The sequence below is a fragment of the Artibeus jamaicensis genome, unplaced genomic scaffold, assembly GCF_021234435.1.
Source record: "Artibeus jamaicensis isolate MK-2021 breed Jamaican fruit bat unplaced genomic scaffold, CSHL_Jam_final contig_311, whole genome shotgun sequence".
In the NCBI taxonomy this organism is placed as follows: Eukaryota; Metazoa; Chordata; class Mammalia; order Chiroptera; family Phyllostomidae; genus Artibeus; species Artibeus jamaicensis.
Window position 1 is genome coordinate 7,661,553 of NW_026521717.1, and position 16,585 is coordinate 7,678,137.

General features: G+C 40.7%; 1 protein-coding gene across 1 annotated transcript in view; it reads right to left on the reverse strand.

Moving 5' to 3' along the window:
- BLVRA (biliverdin reductase A) overlaps window positions 1–16,585 on the reverse strand; it is a 166,636-nt gene that overhangs the window by 97,625 nt on the left and 52,426 nt on the right. The window contains exons 3-4 of the mRNA XM_053662944.1: window positions 10,139–10,260; window positions 278–397 (exon numbers count right to left, since the gene is read on the reverse strand). Of these exons, the coding sequence (XP_053518919.1) occupies window positions 278–397; window positions 10,139–10,260 (242 nt within the window). The remainder of the gene's footprint in view (window positions 1–277; window positions 398–10,138; window positions 10,261–16,585) is intronic.

Consider the following 16,585-nt stretch of genomic DNA (forward strand, 5'->3'; position numbering starts at 1 on the left):
TAAATTTTTTACCAAAAATAATATACTTTAATTCTTAATGTTCCTAATGCTTAAAATTATAGTGTACTAAATAAACATTAGCTTTACTACATTCATTTCCATATACCTTTATAACCAATAGCAAGAGTTTTCAACATTTGACAATTTTAAATATCATGGATCCACTGTTTTAGTTTCATTTGATATAGCATTAAGATCCCTGAGACATCAGCTTGCCAGTCACTTTTATAGTCCTGTACTACTATGCAAGGCAAAAACTGCCTGCATTGTAACCTACCTGATATAGTCCTCATGGCTGGTACTTTCACTGCAGATATAAGCAACGTCAACCTCTTGGCTAGAAAGAGCATCTTCCAAAGAAATCTGCTGGACTTCGTCAATGCATTTGAGCTCTCGCCTATTTGAAAATAACAGAAATAACCCTTAAATGTAGGCAGAACATTGGCTTAGAATAAATGAGCATCATTTCTTCCCTCTTCCCAACAAGGTCCTAATGATAAGCTTCTAGAGACGAAGAAATTAATTTCCTCCCTCCATTTTCAGGGCATTTTCCATGATGTAGTGAAAAACAGCCTCAGGTTTGAAGTCAAAGGAGCTGTCGTTGAGTGCTGATATTACTGCTAATGGCTTGTATGATGTGGGAGTCTTTAAATTACTTTATATCTAAACTAAAAATAATTGATTCTTTATCTCAAGAGGAATAATCTCTATAATCACTGCCAGCCCCAAGTACTTGACCCAAAACTATACCTACCAAACCAGCTCAAATGCAATATACTAACACCTTTGGGTTGCAAAGTGCTGTATGACTTCAACCTCCTTCACATACTTCATGGTCTTGTGATGATCAAATGGAAGGTAGGTATCACTGCTTCCTTTACAAGTGAACTGAGAAAGCCCTGGGAAGAAGTAGCTGCCATAGCTAACCAGTAGCAGAGGCAGGACTGGAATCCTAATTGTGTTGACTCTTACAAAGTAAGAAGGAACCCTTGATTTACAGGAACTGAGAACCCTGGTCATCAGCATACTACCCTAGTGCAGAGGCTGGAGTGATGGGTGTCACAGAGGAGATAGGGCAGCAGCAGAAGGCTCTCAGCTAGCTTAGAACTCCACTCAAGCTACAGCGCAGAGAGCATTTATGCAAGTTTGGCTGCCAAAAGATAGTATGATAGATTTCTTCCTATGGGGGCCACTCCATCTACTCTGCTCAATTTGACCAATTATTACTGTTTGCCAAATGTGTGCTAAGCACTATAGGGAGAATGAACTAAAAGTCCTTAGCTTCCAATGAGCTGTCTTAAAAAAAAGAGGAAGATACACATATGCATATATTGATATAACAACAACACAAATGTAACATAAGAAATGTTGGCCTGGAATACATGTAGGAGATTCATGGAATGCAGGGAACATCTAGTTTAGAGTTTCAGTAAAGTCTTCCTGGGGAGAAGGCAGGGCTTAGGCCATGAGGAACAGGGTGTATGAGAAGAGGAACTGTGATAATGGCAGGGGTGTGGTAAAGCAGTGAGTATAAGCTGGCTATCTTCCCACATGACCTAGGTATTTTAGGAATTACCACTGCTTTAGTAATGACAGCCAGTTGGCATAAGACAGGGACTTACAGAAAAAGGAGCTCTACTTCATCACACTTGATCAGAGCATCAAATAGGAGTGCAATGAGAGTCATACTATGGCTGATAGTAACTTTGATCTCACATTTGTGTGCAGCTCCTTTATAATCTCGCTGAGACTGACCAACAGCATATGCCCAGCACTTCTGAGTCTCCCTACTGGCCGAAATACCAGTTTAAATCCTTAAAGGAAAAAACAGGTTTTGAGACAGGCAAACTGAAAGACAACAGGTCCCATAAATTATTTAAAAATCTGTGTGAACTATCACATAGTTATTTATGCTTTATGTATTTGATTTCCCTAAAGCACTGAAAAGTAGAGACATGCCTACCCTGCTCACCATGTTTCCTCGGTCAACATAATGCCTACATCTAGGGCACACTTAATATTGATAAATGATGTTACACAGCATTGATCTGGTAAGTACTGTGTGAGAGGAAATGGTGGGGGGGTGGAGGAAACACCTGAACATGGGGAAAGAAATAATAATCATGGTCATATGTTTGGTTTTGGTTGGTTATAGAAGAGAAATGAAGCATACAAGCTGGGCTCAAAATATCAAAGGAGAAAGGATTTTAAAAGATGGGCTTTGGTATCAAATAGACCTGGATGTAAATTCAGTTCTTACGAAAGTGTAAGGGCAAACAAATTACTCAGACTTCCTGTGGCTCAGTTTCTTTATCTATAAATTTAAGTTGATAACGGTTATGGTATCTATGTCAAATAGTTGGTAAGGCTTATAAAGTTCAGAGATACTGCATAAATAGCTGTTATAATAACTGATATAATATTTAACTTCTGCATACCTAAAGCCTTCTTTCAAGCCAGCCCAACTTGTGTACTCCCTATGCTCATATTCCCTGCCTTTCCTTTTATTTTTTTAATTTATATATTGTAATTGTTGTTCAAGTACAGTTTTCTTTTACTCCCATCCCAGCCTACCACCCCAGTGCTCCCAACCTCCCTGCCATTTCCACCACCCTTAGTTTTTCTCCATGTGTCCTTTATACTTGTTCCTGTAAACCACCCCCTTTATCCCTGAAATTCCCTCCCCACTTCCACCTGGTCCCTGTCAGCCTGTTCTCTATTTCAGGGTCTTTGGTTACATTTTGCTTGCTTGTTTGTTTTGTTGTTTAGATTCCTGTTAAGGGTGAAATCATATGGTATTTATCTTTTACTGCCTGGCTTATTTCACTCAGCATAATGCTTTCCAGTACCATCCATACAGTTGCAAAGGGTAGGAGCTGCTCCTTTCTTTCTGCTACATAGAATTCCATTGTGTAAATGTACCAGGGTTTTTGGATCCATTCATTTCCTCATGGGCACATAGGTTGCTTCCAATTCTTGGCTACTGTAAATTCTGCTGCCATGAACATTGGAGTGTGTAAGTTCTTTTCGATTGGTGTTTGAGGGTTCTTAGGATATAATCCCAGCAGTGGAATTACTGGGTCAAAAGGCAGATCTATTTTTAGTTCTCTTACAAAATACCATACTGTTTTCCATAGAGGTTGTACCAGTCTGCAATCCCACCAACAGAGAACTAGGGTCCCCTTTTCTCCACAACCTCTCCAACACTTCTTTGTTGCTTTGTTTAGGATGGCCATTCTGACTGGTGTAAAGTGGTATCTCACTGTGGTTTTCATTTGCATCTCTCGTGATAGCTAGTGGTATTGAGCATCTTTTCATGTGTCTCTGGATCCTCTGTATGTCCTCCTTGGAGAAGCATCTGTTCAAGTCCTTTGCCCACTTTTTAATTGGGTTGCTTGTCTTCTTAGAGTGGAGTCATGTAAGTTCTTTGTATATTTTGGAGATTAAACCCTTGTCTGAGATATCATCAGCAAATATGTTTTCCCATACAGTTGGATCTCTTTTTACTTTAATATTGTTTTCTTTACCCCTGCAGAAGCTTTTTATTTTGATGAGATCCCATTTCTTAATTTTTTCCTTTATGTCCCTTGCTCTAGGGGACATATCAGTAAAAATGTTGCTGTGTGAAATATCTGAGATTTTCTTGCCAATGTTCTCCTCTAGAACTTTAATAGTGTCATGGCTTATATTTAAGTCTTATATCCACCCGGAATTTATTTTGATGTATGGTATAAGTTGATGCAAAAGTTTCTTTCTTTTTTTTTTTTTTTTTGCATGTAGCTGTCCAGTTCTCATAACACCATTTATTGAAGAGGCTATCTTTACTCCATTTTATGTTGTTGCCCCCTTTGTCGAATATTAATTGACTGTAGAGTTGGGTTTATTTCTGGGCTCTCTGTTCTGTTCCATTGGTCTATGTGCCTGTTTTTATGCCAGTACCAGGCTGTTTTGATTACAGTGGCCTTGCAATACAGTTTTGTATCAGGTATTGTGATCCCTCCTACTTTGTTCTTCTTTCTCAAAAGTGCAGCTGCTATTCGGGGTCGTTTGTGGTTCCACATAAATTTTTGAAGTGTTTGTTCTATATCTGTGAAATATGCCACTGGTACTTTAATAGGTATTGAATTAAATCTGTAAATTCCTTTCAGTAGTATGGACATTTTGATGATGTTAACTCTTCCAATCTATGAACACGGGATATATTTCCATTTGTTTGTGTCTTCCTTGATTTATTTCTTCAATATTGTGTAGTTTTTTGCATACAGATCTTTTACCTCCTTGGTTAGGTTTATTCCCAGGTATTTTCTATTTCTTTTTGCTATATTGAATGATAATTTTTTTCTAGATTTCTGCTTCTGCTGTTTCATTGCTGTTATACAAAATGCTTTTGATTTGTGGATATTGACTTTGTAACCCGCTATTCTGCCAAATTCATTTATTAGGTTGAACAGTGTTTAGGTGGAGTCTATAGGATTTTTTATGTACACTATCATGTACACCTGCAGATAATGACATATTCGCTTCCTTCTTTCCAATTTGTATGCCTCTCATTTCTATGTCTTGTCTGCTGTAGCCAAGATTTCCAATACTATGTTGAATAGGACTTGTGAAAGTGGGTATCCTTACCTTGTTCCTGATCTTTAGTGAAAAGCTTTTAGTTTTTCCCATTGAGTATGATGTTGGTCTAGATCTCATGTATATGGACTTCATTAGGTTGAGGAATGCTCTCTCTGTTCCCACTTTGCTGAGTGTTTTTATCATAAATGGGTTCTGTTCCTTATCAAAAGCTTTTTCTGCATCTATTGATATAATCATGTAGTTTTTGTCTTTGTTTTTGTTTATGTGATGTATTACATTTACTGATTTGCGAATATTGAACCATCCTTGCATCTCTGGGGTGAATTCCACTTGGTCATGGTGTATGATTTTTTTAATGTATTGTTGGATATAGTTTGCCAATTATTTTGTTGAGAATTTTAGCATCTATGTTCATCAGCAATATTGGCTTGAAGTTTTCTTTCTTTGTTGGGTCTCTTTCTGATATTGGAATTAGGATGATGCTGGTTTCATAAAAAGAGTTTGGGAGTCTTTTATCATTTTGGATTTTTTGGAATAGTCTGTGAAGAATGGGGGTTAGCTCTTCCTTAAATGCTTTGTAGAATTCTCCTGTGAAACCATCTGGTCCAGGGATTTTGTGTGATGGGAGTTTTTTTATTACTGCTTCAATTTCATCTGCTGTTATTGGCCAGATCAAGCTTTCAGCTGCTTCTTCACTGAGTTTTGGAAGATTATATTTTTCTAGAAATTTGTCTGTTTCACCTAGGTTTTCAAATTTCTTGGCATACAGTTCTTCATAATAATTTCTTACAATCCTTTCTATTTCTGTGATATCAATTGTAATCTCTCTTTCATTTCTGATTGTGTTTATTTGGGTCCTCTCGCTTTTTTTCTTGATGAGCCTGCTTAAATGCTTGTCAGTTTTGTTTCTCTTTTCAGAAATTAGCTCCTAGATTTATTGATCCTTAGAATTGTGCTTTTAGTCTCTATGTCATTTAATTTTGCTCTGATCTTGGTTATTTCCTTCCTTGTACTTGCTCTGGACTGTCTTGTTGTTGTTCCTCAAATTCTTGTACACATAAGGTTAGGTTGTTTGTTTGAAATATTTCTATCTTTTCTAGGTAGGCCTGTATTGCTATGAACTTCCCTCTCAGGACTGCCTTCGCTGTGTCCCATAAGTTTGGGGATGTTATCAGTTCATTTTCATTTGTTTCCAGAAACGTTTTGATTTCTTCCCTAACTTCATTCTTGAGCCATCCATTGTTTAATAACATCATATTCAGTATCCATGATTTTGAGTGTTACGGGTTTTTTCCCTTGGGGTTGGTTTCCAGTTTCAGTCCCTTGTGGTCAGAGAAAATGCTTGGCATGATTTCAATTTTCTGGAATTTGTTGAGGCTTGTTTTGGGTCCTATCATATGGTCTATCTTTGAAAATGTTCCATGTGCATTTGAAAAGAATGTGTATTTTGTTTCTTTGGGATGAACATCTCTATATATGTAAGTGAAGTCCATTTCATCTAGGGCTTTGTTCAATGCCACAATATTTTGTTTGGAAGATCTGTCCATTATTGAAAGTGGGGTGTTAAAATCCCCTTCTATAATTGTGTTGTTGTCAATATCTTTCTCCAAGCCATCTAACATTTTCTTTATGTATTTGGGTGCTCCTACCTTGGGTACATACATATATTTACAATGTTTATGTCTTCTTTGTGGATTCTTCCCTTGAGTATTATGAACTAACCTTCTGGGTCTCTCTTTATGGCCCTTGTTTTGAAGTCCATTTTGTCTGATATGAGTATTGCTACCCTGGCTTTTTTTTTACTGTCCATTTGCTTTGAAAATTTGTTTCCAGCCCCTCACTTTTAGTGTGTTTAAGTATTTTGTCCTGAGGTGGGTGTTTTTTTAGGCAGCATATGTGTGGGTCATGCTTTCTTATCCATTCAGCTATTGTATGTCTTTTGATCGGAGCATTTAATCTATTTATGTTTAAGGTTGTTATTGATAGATTCTTATTCATTGCCATTTTTGTACCTCTATTCCTCCTTGTCTCTCTTTTTCTTCCTTTCCTTAGAGTAGTCCCTTTAGCATCTCTTGCAGAGCTGGTTTGGTGGAGGCATATTCTTTTAGACTTCTTTTGTCTTGGAAGCTCTTTATTTGGCCTTCTATCTTAATTGAGAGCATTGCTGGGTAAAGTAGCCTTGGTCACAGGCTTCTGGTTCTCATTACTTGGAACATTTCTTGCCATTCTCTTCTTGCTTGGAGTGTATCCATTGAGAAGTCAGCAGCTAACCATACTGGGGCTCCCTTCTATGTTATTTCCAGTTTCTCCCTTACTGCCTTTAGGATTCTCTCTTTGCCTTGGAATATTGCCATTATAATGATGATGTGTCTTGAAGTGGGCCTCTTTGGGTTCACCTTGACTGAGACCCCCTGTCTTTACTGGATTTGTATGACTTTTTCTCTCATTAAATTAGGGAAGTTTTTCATTACTTTTTCAAATAGGTTTTCTATCCCTTGCTCTTCTTCTACTGGTGTCCCTATTATTCGGATATCATTATGTTTCATATTGTCTTGCATTTCTCTTAATCCTCTTCATTCTTTCTGAGCCTCTTTTCCTTTTCATGCTTGTTCTGGGTGTTTTTTTCTACTTTGACCTCCACCCCACTGATCCTATCTTCTACTTCATCCATCCTGCTTTTGGTTTTTTCCACTGTGTTCTTCAGTTCAGAAACTGTATTCTTCATTTCCTCTTGGCCCTTGCTGATAGTTTCTATTTCCTTTTTCATGTTGATATACTTTGCAGTGAGTTCACTGTAGCTCCCCTGTAGTTTCTGGTAGCTCATTGTGAGCTCATTAAACTTCCTGATAACCAGTGCTTTGAATCAATATCTGATAGTTGACTTGCCTCTATTTTATCTAACATTCTTTCTGAGATTTGCTCCTTTCCTTTCATTTGGGGATTGTTCCTTTGTCTTCACATTGTTTGTGAGACTCTTCTTGCTAGCTTCAGCTTCTTAAAGTGATTTGTTCTGGCTTCCTGGATTGATGGTGTGAACTTCTGTGGTGTAATACCTGTGAGATTCAGTGGTGTAGTCTCCTTGACCTCTCAAGCTCACTGGTGTTGGGCTGTCATTTACGTTGGCTCTGTGTTTGTCTTTGGGTTTTGTTTTTAGGTCGTTCTTTTGTGGGTCACTCCCACCAGCTGGTTAGCTGATGGTCCCTCTGTCCACCACATCTTGTAATTTGTTGTGCTGGTCAGGGCAGGTTGTGTTGAAGCTAGTTTTTCCATGTATTCAAGGTTTTGATCTTGTTGAGTTGTTGGTACTTGGTAGTTTTTCCACTATTACTTGTATTTCCAGATAGGTCCCTGATTGAGGTTTGTGTGGTTTCCACTCCCTCCTTCACCTTCTTCTGTTGTTATCTGTTGGTGGTTCCTTTGTTGTTGGGTTTCCTCTTCCAGCAAGTATCCTAGTGTTCACCGCTTCCTCCTACTCTTCTTTTGTGGTTACTTGGTGAGGAAGGCAAAATGGTTTATGACAGCAGGAGAGTATTCTATGATATTTACAGTAGGAGCCGGTAAGGAAGAGACAGGAGATCCTTTGGCTTTGTATCGTGTTAACCACGATCTTCAACCCAACTAGCCACTTTTAAGAAAGGATGGAAAGGAGATAAGACTCTTGTTGAAGAGGGAAGGCTTTTGAGTTGGATCTAGAAAGCAGTGAGGTTGTGGGAGGTCAGACTCTGAGGTAAGGTGAGAGTAAAGGATAGTAAATAGGTGTCCTGTGTGAGAGAGTAGAGTTACCCACTACAGTAATAGAGTTCAGGAAGCTGTGAAGTGGGCTACGATCCGGGAGGGGTGTTGTGAAGTATTTACAATTGTATGGAACAGCTATTATTTACAATAATATTAGAGTAACAATCATATGACAGAATCTATGTGATCTGGATAACATGAATAAGGGTATAGAGCTTTGAGTAGTGTGCTAAAGGAATACAAAGTGACGTGAAGAATAGTAAATTAGCAATACACTTTGGAACAGAGAACAGGGGAAACCTCTCAAATGATACAATATAACCAGCCAAGCAAAGAAGACTATAGAGGAAAAAGAGGAATACAAAAATACTATTAAAATAAAAGATGTAAGAATAATGAAAAAATAATACAAATATGCTGTAACTTATAGTTTCCCTTCAATAGTAAAGTGAAATCTGTCTCACTGTCTCAACTGTTGGGACGCCCCTTTCTTGGGTCCAACTCTGATCCTTTCACAGTTCTGAGTTTTTTGTCTCACTTGTGGGTAAATGAAAAGAAAAAGGTAGGAGAATGGAGGAAAAAGAGATAAAATTGGAAAAAAAGGAAGAAGAAATAGAACAAGAAAGAAGAAAAGAGAGGAAAAAGGTATTGAAAGATAATAGAATAAGAAAATTAAAAAGTAAAAGATTACTTAAAAAAAAATAGAAAACACCTCTTGTCATTTTCAAACTGGCCAAACTGGTTTTTCTGATCTTGCTGGCTGCAGCAGGTTGAGGGGCAATTCCAATTGGTCTTTCTCCTTTCCTGATGTGTACTCAGTCAGTCTTGTGAGCACTCTCCCAAGAGCCAGTCTGGAGCCTCTCCCCAGTGCCCCATGCAGAGGATCCAGGTCTTCTTCAGAGCACTCGTTCCCCAGGGGTCATCACCATGGGCTGGTGTGCAGGTGTGTGGGCACCCAGCCAGGCTGCCTGGGTCCCGTAGGTTTAGGTGAGAACCCTTCCCAGTGACAGTGCTATGGGAGAACACAGGGCCTTTTGCCTGGCTGGATGGGGAGTAGGCTGAGCAGCTATTGCAGGAAAACTCCCCAGTTTTACTTTTTGAGAAATTCCTCCTACTCAAGTCTGCTGCTCAGTACAGCCCAATTCTCCAGCCAGACCGGTGACTATCAGGGTCAGTGCGCATCACTGCAGGGCTCTCAACTATCCCAAGCTGGCGACCATGGGTGATCATGGTCCTTGTGTGTTTGCCATTGTCCTTATTCCCCTCTCTGCAACTTCAAGCAACCAGGTCTCTCCCGGTTCTGCTCAAACCCTGCTTGGCTGGGGAGGGAGGGAGCAATTGACCCAGCTCTCTCCCAAAGACTCTGTGGCAGGCCCAGCGCAGGGTGCCAGGCCTGAGGCTATAGCCATCCCTGTTCCTGTGCTGGTCCCTGGGACCTTATTCTCTGGTCTCTTATTTTCATATATGCTGGGGGTACTGTTGGGTGTTTGCTCTGTAGATCAGCCAGGTTTTTCTCCTGTGTGTAGGGGGAAGTGGAATCTGCTCCCTCCTCCTCCGTCACCATCTTCCCTCTCCCCTGCCTTTGCTTTTACAGTACCTTCTAGATTGACTCAATGTATATCCCAGCTGAAATAGCCTAGCACTCTTCAGTTCTCACACCCATCCAAGCTTGAGATCTTGTGGGAATGACCCTGAGAAAAATTCTCTGGAATAACCCCTAGAGCTGGTCCTCTCTTTCCCAGGTATGGAAAATCTCTGTCCCAAGGCCTATTCCATCCCACTGGGCTTCCAATGAATTATGAAGCATAAAGCAAATGTGAGCCACCTGGACACGAAGCCAATCAGGTTCAGGAATGCTGAGGAAGCATGTGGATTCTGCAAGTCCCTCATTCGCACCAATCCGGCTCTGCCAACACCAACCACCACCACGCCAAACTTCTTCTCAGGCTAAAACATAAGAAACCGAGATAGGATTTAAAAACAATCCAGGGATCTAGCAGCAAATAGCAAAAAAAAAAAAAAAAAAAAAAAAAAAAAGGCATATTGGTAGAGTGAGTCATGGTCAAGACAAGCAAAAAAAGGAGCCAATCCAGAATACGCAACAAACTGCAGCATGTAAGCATGGGGTAAGACACTCCCTAAAATACACGTTCACAGAGAAGTCAGCTCCATCTAAAACATACAAGGTCTGTCTAAAAGGTATCCAGCCATGTAATATGAGAAATAGACATTTATTGAAGAACATACAAAATACAAGAAACAATGTTTATAGGACAATGATGTTTTAGCCCCCTTCAAAGGAAGCACCTTAGGACCTCACACAGTTCTCCCAATTGCCATTGGCTGCTCAATTATTTTCCTGAATCTTATCGACAGTCTGAAATCTCTTCCCTTTTAAAGGTGATTTTAGTTTGGGAAAAAACCAGAGGTTGCAGCACGCCAAACCTGGACCATAAGGGGTTTGAACCATCTGGATTTAATGCTTTTTCAAACAACTCTGAATGAAACTTGATACATGAGCGGGCACGTTGTCATGATGAAGCTGTGAATCACCATTTGCACATAGCTGTGGCCTTCTGAATAGTTTCTATAGAGGAATGTTCAATCTTGATGCAAAATATGATGCAGATCAGTTGCTCTATGCGCTCGGTCACTTTGAATACAATGGCCACACAGAACTCATGCTCATTCAACGGCATCTACTGCCCCCACCGACTAGTACAGTGAAGTCATCATTTTTCACAGAGGCACATTCCAGTCCCCTCTCCTTGGCTGCCAGGTTACATCGATGTCTGTAAACTGTTCTCATTATATTAACAATGGCTGGACTTTTTCCAGAAAGATCTCATATTTCTGCAAGTGCTCTCACCTGTCATCCATGGAAAAGACACCTCTTATTTGGCTCTCCACTTACACTGCCACCTCTCCAATGATGAGAGATTCTCCACTTTAAGCCATACATAGGCCATGGTCTGGCATTTCTGTCTCTCTGAATCCTTCATCCAGTGGACAAGTGACTTCGATACATCCAGGAGTCACTCAGAGGCTACAGATACTTAGTAAGATGCAGGTATATAGGGAAAATGGACAAACCATGAGACGTCACCTTAGTTTCTGCAGTATAATGTAGTTTTCTGAGTTTTAACCAACTTTAGTCCCATTCTACTGTGGTAGATTACTTATTATTTAGGTATACTGCTGGAGGCTGAATGTGAATAGTATTAGAGTGAAAAATCAAAAAGACTTTTAAAGTTATACAGCAACTCAACATAGTCCAAACTGGTTAAAACTATCTCTACACATTCCTTCAACCCAGTTCTTAAATGTCTCTGAGCACGGAAACATGTCACCCCAGATTTGCCCCTTTCCTTTACCTTTGCCACCCAGTTGTCACCATTTTCCACTGATTCTACCACTCTTCTTGTGTCCACTATTTTACTCTTGGTCCACAACCTCTTTACCTCCTGCCTCACAATGTCATTAGTCACCAACTGCTTCTAATCTCACCTTTCCTGTGTGTTATCCAAAGCAGCGCTCCCCAACCTTTTTGGCACCAAGGACTAGTTTCGTAGAAGACAATTTCTTCATGGACTAGAGCGGGGGGATAGTTTCAGGGTGATTCAAGCACACTGCATTCAAGTTCACCTATTGCTGTGTGGCCCAGTTCCTAACGAGTCTGGACTGGTACTAGCTCAAGGCCCAGAGGTTGGGGACCACTGAAAGGATTACCAGAACAGTTGCTTAACATGAAAATTAAGACCCTTTCCTGCTTTAAGCCCTTATTTTTCCAACTGTTAGTGACTGTCAGTTGGAAAATTCATATTGATATGAATTTCATATACCAATTTGATACATCAAACACTGTTCCCCAATATGATGACATTTAAAAGTGAGAACTTTGAGAGGTACATAGGATTAGATGAGATCATGAGGTTAGAGCCCTTAGGAAAAGGATTAGTGTCCTTATAAGAGTCACAACAGAACTTGCTTCCTCTCTCTGCTTTCTGCTCCTGTGAGGGTATAAAAGTCAGCAGTGTACAAACTATAACAGGAATCTCACTAGAACCCAACCATGCTGATAGCCCGATATCTGAGTTTTAGTCTCCAGAACCATAAGAAATAAATGTTTGTTGTTTATAAGCCACCCAGTCTATGGGACTTTATTACAGAAACCCAAACTGATCTAAAACACCAACAGCCCTAGCTGGTGTGGCTCTGTGGATTAAGTGACAGCCTACGAACCAAATGGTTCGATTCCCAATCAGGGCATGTAACTGGGTTGTGGGCCTGGTACCCAATGCTAAGAATGGGGGGGTGGGCATGAGAGGCAACCCTACATTGATGTTTCTCTCCCTTTCTTTCTCCCTCCCTTCCCCACTGTCTAAAACTAAATCAATAAAATCTTTTTAAAAAAACAACAACAAAAGAGAGAAAAATATCCAAGTTCTTAAAAACAAACAAACAAAAAAACAGATGACCTTCGACAACCTGGCTCCAGCATGTTTCTCATGCCTCACCTCCAAGTTATGTCCTCCACCATGTAACTGTAGGTTTCTGACTTTCCAAGCAACTTGAAAGTATGCAGAACACACATGACTGTTTCCTACTTCTATGTCAGCAAATCCTGTTCCCTTGCCTGAAACTCATTGTTCCTACTGTCCACAGCTGGACAATTCAAAGGATCAAGACTTGGACATCTTCCATAAAACTCCTAGAAAAAAACATTGGCAGTAAAATCTCAGACATTTCTTTTAGCAATGTTTTTTTCTGATATATCTCCTCAGACAAGAGAAACAAAAGAAAAATAAACAACTGGGACTATAGCAAATTAAAAAGATTTGCACAGCAAAGGAAACCATCAACAAAATGAAAAAGCAATCCACTGAATAGGAGAACTTACTCACTCATCTGATAAGGGGTTAAAATCCACTATTTATAAAGCAGTTATATAACTAGCAATGACAACAAAAAATCCAATGAAAAATAGGCAAAGGATATGATAGACACCTCTTCAAAGAAAACATACATATGACCAATAGACATATGAAAAAAGCTCAATGTTACTAATCATCAGAGAAATGCAAATTAAAACCACAATGATGTCATACCTGTCAGAATGGCTATCATCAAAAAAATCAACAAACAAGTTTTGGCAAGGATATGGGGAAAATGGAACCCTCATGCATTGTTGGTAGGACTGCAAACTGGTGCAATCACTGTGAAAAACAGTATCGAGTTTCTTTAAAAAATTTAAAATGGAAGTGCCTTATGATCCAGGGATTACAGTTCTGGAAATACATACAAAGAAACATGAAACATTTGAAAGGATATATGCACCCCTATGTTCACTGCAGCCGTATTTACAGTAGATAAGATTTGGAAGCACCTTAAGTCCCTCTCAGCAGATAAATGAATAACAAAAGCTATAGTTGGGGGATTTGAAAATGGCTGCAGAGTAGGTGGAAGCCATACCCTCTTACTCCTAGTCCCATACAAGGTTTACAACTAAATTACAGAGCAATCAACCTGAAAAACCAACTGAAGGCTAGCTGATCTAAAATACAACCACAAAGATTACAGAAGAATACCCACAGAGACAGGTAAGAAGGACAGAGATGCAGAAAGGGCTAGCCCCTGCATGCAGGTGCAGCCAGCAGCTGAAAAGCCAGAAGAATAAAATAACTGAAGAAGTCCCTCTCTCTAAGGGTGGTCCCAATCCATGTAGGGATCCCCAACCCAGAGTAACAGATAGGGGAACAAGAGTCTGCTTAGTATCTGACAGTGGAAATAATTTTGGATTCAGTATACACTGGAGACTCAAACTGCACCCTACCAGGGACAACACCCCTATTGTTATAGCCCTAGCCAGGGGAGTTCACAGTTTGGACTCTGACTGCTGGGAGGACAGACAGCCATACTTAGGTCCTGTGAAGTGGTCTGCTGGCTACACCCAACAAAGACTTTTAGGGAACCTCTATTTTCTGGGGAGGCTTTTAGCAGAAACACAAACAATGACTATATAGTGTGTGGTTTAGGAAAGAGAACCAGTGTTCCCCACAACCAGTGCACAGCTGCCCCTAACTCCCCGACTGACAGACTTGACCTGCCTCATCCTACTTAGTTCATTAGCACAAGGGAGCTGCACAGGGCAGGGACTTTCAGCCTCATCCTGCTAAGTTTGCCAGTGCAGAGGATCTAAGCAAGGCTGGGACTTCTGGCCCCATCCTACTGGGTTGGGAGCTTTTGTGGGTCTGGAATTTTCTGACATGCCCTACTGAGACCAGCCATGTAAAGAAATCAGAGTGCCAAGCAGAGTTAATATTCAGCCCTGTCCTACTTGGTTCCATGGTGTAGGGGGAACAGGGAACCATGCAGACCTGGAATTTTCAAACTGTCTGCCAGAAAGGCTTCTGTTCAGAAGCCAGAAGGTGTGTGCTGGGTGATGTGGCCACATTACAGAGAGACAGATCTATGCTTCCCTGCAGCTTCAGCTTGTGCTATACCAGGAAGGTGAAGAAGTACCCGCCCTACCTTCTGCAGGCTTGCAGGCACCACCCCCATTGGAAGACTGATCAGTCCTTCCAAATGCTGCATACCACTGCAGGTTAAAGACCCACATGGGAAACATACAGTGGTTCACAATGAAGGCATTTAAAGTATATGACTCTCAGAGGCTATTGAGACCAGGATGAAGTGGTTAGCCTCGACCAATACCATCCCCAAGGAAGACTTTAGTTCCTTGAGCTCAGGGTACCTGAGCTTACTCCTGCAAAGAGGATATCTGGCTGTATACACCCTGAACCTGCAGAGAGCACCCCTAAGGAGAACTAGCACTGGAAACTTCATCAGAGACCTGAGGGGTTTGGCTTTGGAACAGGGGCTACTTTCACCTCATTGAGAGCCTGACCGCATGATCCCCAAATAGAAAACCCATTAGACTATCTTGGCTAGCCTGGGCTCATTCTACATTCTCTCTTGGGAAGGCTCTGGAGAAAGATCAGACAACCTCAGGGGCAGAAAAGTATCTGATAGGTAAAGATATGCCTCAGAGAACCTCAGTCCTTTTACAGATGTGCCCCCAACTATAAACTAGAAGAAGCCAATCCTTTTACACAGATGGGTCCCTCCTATGCACACTCAAGTCCAGTAGATGCAGAAACAACCTGTGAATAACGTGGTTGCTACAGACAGGTAGCCCAAGTATGGTTACACACAATGTCTGACAGTGACATGTAGCTGAGCCCCTCCCAAATGGATCCAAAATTAATACAACCAGTGGTGGGTTTCAGACCACCCCAGAGCTCAGCCTAATTAGGCACATGAGTGACAACCCCAAAAGGAGACTCCAAAAGGCACAAGAACCTGCTGGGAACAACTACACCTCGGGGACCAGCCCCTGCACAACATTTCATATACGGTGAATGAATTTTACCCTTATAGTCACCCAGCCTGAAGGTTAACTCAACCAACAGAAGGGCCAACAGTACTGAAGCCTCAAAAACAATAAAAGGTGCACATAACACACAATAAACATTACTTGATCAGAGAAGTCAGGTGATCTAGAGGATTGTGCCATGGGGTCCAACAACACACCTTCATCATAAAAAGTCTGAAGTTGTGGCAGATCTACCTAATACTCATAAATAGAATAGGCAGACAAAAAAAATTCCCAAGAAAAAATAAGAAGAGAAATTGCCAGAAAAAGAATGAAGTGAATAGATAAAATAAAAGCAACCAGACAGGAAGATGGCGGTGAAGTAGGTGGGAGTGGAGCCCAGTTCTTCCTGTCCCCAACATAAACGCCTAGCTGATCTTATGAGGAGCAGAGTGAACAGCCAATGGAATCACAGATTATATGAAGTCTGGAGGCAAAAAATTGCAGAGGACATTGAAAAACAGACAGTGAGGAGAGTGCGCTGGGACAGTAAGGTCCTTGGGATCTGCCCAGGGACCAAGGCTGCTACACCCCAGGCCCAGCACCTGCTACAGGATACAGGGAGGACAGTAACAGCATGTAGGAGGCACCTACAACCAACATCGTACTCAATAGTCAAAAATAAAATCTTTCCCACTAAGATTAGTCGCCTTGTCTTGTTCACTTTCACCGGTTCTATTCAACATCGTATTAGAAGTAACAGCCAGAGCAATCAGACAAGCAAAAGAAATAAAAGGTATCCAAATTGGAAAAGAGGGAACAAAACTGTTATTGTTTGCAGATGTCATAATAGTGTACATAGAAATCCTATAGACTCCGCCAAAAAACTGCTTGACC